The sequence below is a fragment of the Mastomys coucha genome, unplaced genomic scaffold, assembly GCF_008632895.1.
Source record: "Mastomys coucha isolate ucsf_1 unplaced genomic scaffold, UCSF_Mcou_1 pScaffold16, whole genome shotgun sequence".
Taxonomy (NCBI): Eukaryota; Metazoa; Chordata; class Mammalia; order Rodentia; family Muridae; genus Mastomys; species Mastomys coucha.
The window spans coordinates 101,715,187-101,722,389 of NW_022196898.1; the positions used below are offsets into that span (position 1 = coordinate 101,715,187).

General features: G+C 41.9%; 1 protein-coding gene across 6 annotated transcripts in view; it reads left to right on the forward strand.

Annotated features, from left to right (window-relative positions):
• Slc44a5 (solute carrier family 44 member 5) overlaps positions 1 to 7,203 on the forward strand; it is a 341,526-nt gene that overhangs the window by 269,095 nt on the left and 65,228 nt on the right. For all 6 annotated transcript variants that reach the window (XM_031375927.1, XM_031375925.1, XM_031375924.1 and 3 more), the window contains one exon: positions 4,737 to 4,810. In XM_031375927.1, coding sequence (XP_031231787.1) covers positions 4,737 to 4,810 — 74 coding nt within the window. The remainder of the gene's footprint in view (positions 1 to 4,736; positions 4,811 to 7,203) is intronic.

Genomic DNA, 7,203 nt, shown 5'->3' on the forward strand with positions numbered 1-7,203 from the left:
AGACATGCACTGGCTTAGCAGAGACATGCACTGGCTTAGCAGAGACATGCACTGGCTTAGCAGAGACAAGGCTCTCTTGCTACCTTGGAACTACTTTGTTCTTAGTGACTTGCTGGTGGCTTGTGTAAACTTGGCAAAAGCAATTAAATCTCTCAAGATCTCACTCACTGGGCCAGGTTGGAAGAGAAAAATAAAGTCTGAGCATGGACATTCAGCAGAGGCACCTCGTGACTGCTTCACCAGTTCAGCGTGTCTCTGTTCATGATGTGTGCGCGAGGCTTTTCAGGCCATGTGCTAAATGCTGATTCAGAGGTTTCCATGTCTGAAGTCAGAGTTAAGCCAGCTTTTTATATAATGGCTCAAGAAATAAGTGTTTTTGATTTTGCAGGCTGGATGATTTTCTCATGTAACAACCAAATTCAGCCATCACAGAACAAAATTGGCCACAGACCATGCACATGTGAATGAATATTTGTTTTTGAAAAAATTCTTACTTATGGACACTAAAACTGGAATTCTGCATTTCTTTACATCACAAAATGTGATTACTGTGATTTGGGGGTTTTGTTTTTTGAGGTGTTTTGTTTGTTTGTTAGACAAGATTTTTCTACATTTGTATGTGGCCCAGGCTAGCCTCAGACCAGTCCTCCTCCTGTTTCTGATCCACAGAGCTGTGGTTCACAGGCGTGTACCTTCATGCCAGGCTCTATCTGGGTTTTTGAAAACTATTTAAAAATGAAAAACCCAGCAGAAGGAGGCAGGGGTTCAAGAATCTGAGGCTAGCCTGGTCTACATAGCAAATTCCTCGCCAACAAGGACCCTTTCTCAAAACAAATGAAGACAGTAAGTCACTCATAGCTCAGTGGCTACTCATAGACAAGTGCAGGCTAGCTTTGCTGCTGGCCAGCAGCACCCTCCTCTCCACCTCCACTCTGGTCTATGTTACGGTCAGGAGAGGGTAGAAGTGAGGAGATGTACAAGGGCATTTCTGAAGTTAGCAGATCTGAGAGGCATCTTGTCTGATGAATGCTTCATCTCGTTTAATGAATGTCTCATCAAAGGTCACACTTCCAGCTGCTTAAAGAAGGTTTTACTTAATGGGGTAGAGACTCAAACTTGGACACTTTTGAGAATAAAGAGGACATTCTCCTGCCTCACCGGTCGAGCCAAACTCTGATGTGCCAGATGGGGCATGGAATCACCTAGGAGGGGAGCCTAGTGTACAGTGAGCGGGAAGCTCTGGGTGTGATGGGCACATGGACAGATGAAACTGTATGCACTTGAATGAATGAGCACATTTAGGTCACTGGAAGCACACTGAGACAGAACTGGGGAAGATGGCCTCTGAAAAGGGAGTATGGGGCTTGAAGGATTGTACTCATAGGTTAACGAGAAACTTTGACATTCTGAAAGCTGGTGGTGAGGGAAAAGATGTGAGAGAAAAAATGATGTCTTCATGTCCCCGTGGTTTCTGATTGCAGAATGACTTGGGTGAGGCAGGGACTGCTTGCAGGAGCCCAATTAAAAGGCCGTGGCAATAGTTTGAAGAGAAGATAAGAGAATGTAGCACACTCCAGGCAATGAGACCAGAAAGTGGAAGGTGGACTAAAGTCAGACCACAGAGAAGGTGGATCATAGTCAGACCACAGAGAGGGTGGATCATAGTCAGACCACAGAGAAGGTGGACTAAAGTCAGACCACAGAGAAGGTGGATCATAGTCAGACCACAGAGAAGGTGGGCCTAAGTCAGACCACAGGGAAGGTGGATCATAGTCAGACCACAGAGAGGGTGGATCATAGTCAGACCACAGAGAAGGTAGACTAAAGTCAGACCACAGAAAAGGTGGACTAAAGTCAGACCACAGAGAAGGTGGACTAAAGTCAGACCACAGAGAAGGTGGATCATAGTCAGACCACAGAGAAGGTGGATCATAGTCAGACCACAGAGAAGGTGGACTAAAAGTCAGACCACAGAGAAGGTGGATTATAGTCAGACCACAGAGAAGGTGGACCTAAGTCAGACCACAAAGAAGGTGGATTATAGTCAGACCACAGAGAAGGTGGGCCTAAGTCAGACCACAGAGAAGGTGGATTATAGTCAGACCACAGAGAAGGAGTCTGGAGAACTTGCCAGCTGAATATAAAGGGTGCTTAGAAAATGGGAAATCAAAGAAAAACCCCAGTATTTCAGTCTAAGTGACCATGCATATGCCATATCCATGGTTTAGAGGTAGAAGGGAAGGAGACATTGCTAAGTGCAGATATAGTTGGGATCCAGTTCTTATAATGCTTGGAAATTAGATACAAGGGATCAAAGCACTTTTATAATTTAACTTGAATACTCTTACATCAGGATCCTCAGTCTGCATCACGTTCTTGGGGCTCTCTGGTAAACAGATGTGAGTAGCCTTGGTTTGGAAAAATGAGACTTTGATTGGAGAAAAGCAATGAGGAGAGTGGGGGCCGTTTCTCCATTAACATTCATTCCGGGGCCCCACGGGGTGCAGCCCACTTTTTAGTTCACACTAAACATTGGCTGTGATAGTAAAAATGAGCCAACCTGAGAAAAGGGTTCCCTGGGACTGCCCTCCAGCTCAAATATGATTCAGAATAGCTTTCAGACAGAGGCGCTACTAACCACTTATTTTAATATTTGTCTTGGGATTTTTTTTTAATTATCCAAATGGAAAACCCATGATGTAAAAACCCAGCTCATTTCCTGCAGAGCTCTGGGGCTGTTGTTGCCATCTTGCACTGAAAAGACAGGAACATGATAAACCTCATCAGCTCAGAAAGACAGAAGTGACCTGCTGTGTTCCCCAACTCACACAACTGTACCTAAGCCGTAGCTTATTATTTCTCCCCTAAAAACGCCCCAGTAATTTTCTAAGCACCGGTTCTTTTTAATATGAAGAAAGAGACAGAAGGAAACAAATAAAAAATAGTTGGTAATTATGGCAGATAATTATAATTATCTGAAAGTACATGCATGAGCATACCCCCCCACACACAAGCATACACAGAGAGAGACACACACAGACAGAAATACACACATATATGGACACACACATAAACACAAATACACTCAAAGAAACATACATGCCTCACCTATGCGAAAATACGAGTATATCCAGATGCCTCTCAGTTAAAATATTTTCCCTTGAGAATTCTCTTCTACAACTTTTAATCCTATCAAATTGGCTGTTTGCTTGTTTGTTTGTTTGTTTTTTAAACAATATCCCCCTATTACAATCAAGACTGCCTCAAGATTATAATTCTCCTGCCTCATCTTCCTGAGTGCTGGGATTACAGGCCTTACCACGGTTACAGGCTTAGACCTTTTTTTGCTTAATAATAGAGTCATAATTAAGTTTTAAATGAATACCAGTAATGTTGCTCACTTTAATTATGTCATTCTAACTTTGAAGACATTGAAGGCAGAACACGATATCACAGTGAGAATAGGAAACACTTTCTTTTGAAAACCTTGAACATCAGGGCTGAAGAGATGGCTCAGAGGTTAAAAGCCCGATTGCTCATCCAGGCTGAAGAAATGGCTCAGAGGTTAAAAATGCCAACTGCTCATCCAGAAGACTGGGCTCCTAATCTCAGCATCCACATGGCAGCTCATCACCATTTATAACTCCAGTTCGAGGGAATCCAATGCCCTCTTCTAGCCTTCATGCACCAGGCACACAGATGGTGCACAGACATACACACAGGTAAAACACTGATACACATAAAATGAAAGTCAAAATAACGAGAAAAGAAAACTTTGAGAGTTCTTGCTGGTCCATTACTGGTACAATACTGCCTGAGCAACTTAGTGAGACCCTGAACCACATTCTTTCTACATCTAATGACAATATCTATTTGGCACGATTCTGGAAAGGTTGGTTTGGAAACACCTCCAGCAGCTTGTATCAGTGCTAGAGTATCCATATCCCTGTTCCTCATAGGAAATTAATGTAGTCAATCCTCTTTTCATAATAACCACACCAGTAGGACATGTGTGGGACATGCGGAGAAAGGACTAAGTGTTTAGACCATGTGTTGGGAAAGTATGAAAAAGAAAATCACATGAACAAACTACTTAAATTACATTTTTTTTTAATATGAATCACCCAAGGAGACTACAAGCAAGCAGGTAACTTAAGTAAGAGGACCCTTGTTCAAAAACCAAATTAAAGACAGAGGGTCAAGAGAACTTCTCAATTGAATACAAGAGATGCTGAGAAAATGGGAAACTCCCCAGCACGCACATAAAAGCTGACGGGTCTATTACCTCTCCTGTAATTTCAGCCTCCAACAATGGAGACAGGATCCTGAGCAAGCATGCAAGTGACTATTCAAATCAGAGAGCTCTGCCTTGCCTCAATGAATTAGATGGAAATTAAGGAAGTTCTCCAATATTGACATTGTTCACACACGTGTGGACACAAGTGTACACATATGTAGTGCACACATGCATGAAAAGAAAAAAATCTGCTTGATGTTGGAGTATGATAATCTCTAAGAGCGACTAGATCCTCAGAGCTCTGAGCGAGCTCTTGTCCTGGTGCCCTGGCTCCCCCATTCAAGTCTTTGCTTGTCCAAATGCTCCTGTCATGCCTTCAGAATTGCTGGCTCCAGGAGTCTTCTCATAGTTGCTATTTTCTTATAGTTCCTTCCATTTCTGCATAGTGAACAAGTCACTTGGGATGCCTTTTAACTCTTCATTCCTTTTTTGTCCTCAGGAGTTGTACGGACATTCTATGCTGTATGATCTTCCTACTGTTTATTTTGGGCTACATTCTGTTAGGACTCTTGGGTGAGTAACCCCGGGTATAGACAATATTTACCATTTGTTAGTGGATTAAGCCAGCCAGCATCTCATTTTCAACAGGACTGACTTTCTTGGTTATTGACTGTTATCTACTCTGGACCTATTTGGTAGCAGACACAATGTAAGATTAACACAGAACAGAGTAGCCAAATGCAAGCCCAGGTTAAGTAGGCAAGATAGCAACAAAGAGGGAAGGAACTTTTATTTTTTAATTCTATTACCGAGCTGATTGTATCCATGCTGTTGCCTGTTGTTAATAACTAGGGGTGAGGTTTGTTTGGATGATCTATAAATTTGTTTATTCATAAACTAGCCAAGGGTAAGGGACAGTGACTCTGAATTTCACTGGGCAATTCATTGTGTAATTGAGCCCTCTTCTCTGCCCTCCAGGAAAGAGGTTCATTGTTGTTGTTGTTGGGTTCAAGATTTTTCTAGACTGCTAAAACAAAGAAGAGGAGCACATGAAGTTATCTGAAGAAAAACAGTCTAGAAAGAAAACAAAAACCTCATGTATTCTTCCTTTAAAACATTTTACAGCTGTTGTCAGTATACTAGACTGTCCCACCAGGAGCTATAAATCCTGCCTTCTGGGTATTGACTTAAAAAAATGTGTAAGAGCCATGGAAATCAGATATTAGCAACAATAATTATGGACACGTGGTTAACATGAAGAGGCTTGTGCAGGGCCACAGAACACTATAAAAACATTTTGTTCTTCATCCTTATTCTCTAGTAAGAGAAGTGCCCTAAAGATAGCGATAAGAAGTAACTTCCGAAAGTTCACCTCTACATCACCATGCAAACTGTTCAGAATCACAGAACTCAGAAGAGGAAAATAGGGAGAAGAAAAGTTTAACAGGAATTAACACAAAAACAAATAATATGCTTTTATAAAGATTGCAAAATGTCCCTCTTGTTCTTATTTTAATGTTGGAACTTCTAAGCATTAGTGCAGATTGAGCACAACCTGTAGGTTGAATACCGTAAAGCATTTTCATATACAACCCTGCCTAAGTTCAGGACACAATTTCTATCCTATTTGGCTACTTTTACTTATTGTCATAGAATTTAAACGTGTTGCATACAAGGGGGAAAATTTGAAGTCAGGCAAGTCTAGATTCTTACACTGTTCTGTGGGGCAGAGACAACTATCTATCATTTCACTCATGGAGAAGGACTGGCCTGGTTTTCAAGGCCAGTTGTGAGGGATGAGCGGCAATGTCTGCACACATCAGCAGTGCTGGTGAGAGTCCTAGACAGTGCCTAAATAATTTGGTTGTTCTAAATTGCAAAATATTTGTTTTAAATGTGATTTACAGTGTTGTCTCTATTACAACTCACAATTTTGGTTATCAAAGTTTGAATGTACACAGGAACTCCCCAAAAGTGCCTACTATGAGAAGAAGCTTTCCATACAAGGCGAACTCCACAGTAGGTTGAGTCTCCACAACCATGGGAAACTCCAAAGCTACCTGTGTCCCTGGCACACTCAGCAGAAAAGCGCCCACCATAGTCCCTTCTGAAGCAAGACAAGAATTCCACCATTTTGGTCGATCTCCAGATTCAATTTGTAAATAGTTTATAAGAAGTTGGATAATAAATGTTCCTCAGTCAAACTCAATGTGCAACATTAAATTAATTCAGCATCTCTTGCAAATTAATCCTGATGCTACTGTTACTATCAAATGACTCAAGAAATTCACTAAATACCCACATACTTACTTTATACCTCAATATAGCTAGATTTGTTGGTTTAATTTCAAAACATAAATTTAAACCCTGCCATATATAATGCTGGGCTGGAAGAAGATTGAAGGAATACAGTTGACCGGGGTGACTAGAAGTGTTAAGAATGGCCTTAACATGCAAGAATGAATGGCTTCCCTTGAACAGCCACGTTCACGGTGGTGGTGATGTCCTGAGCACGGTGGTGCTGGCCCTCTCTGTTAGATCATAGTCCTCACGGATTATCTTTTGTATGCAATCTTTTCATGAGCATTAGCATGTTTATTAGTTACTGGTGCTGTGATAAAACATCATACTCAAGGCAACTCATAGGAGGATAGTTTATTGTGGTTTATGGTTCCAGAGGATAAGGGAGTCCACAGCAGGAGTGAAGTGTGGCAGCAAGCAGAGAGCTCACTTCTCAGCAAGGCCTAAGCAGAGAGAAAACTGAAAGGGGCCTGAGGTTTTAAACTCTCAAAGCCCTCCCACAGGGATGGGCTTCTTCCAACAATGATGCACCAGCTAAACCTCCCCAAACAGCACCATCATCTTGAGGATTAAATGTTTAAATATCCAGTCCTAAAGGGAACATTTCTCATTCAAACCATCATACCATGGAAGAGACCTCCCCCTCCCCTCCCCCTCCCCCTCCC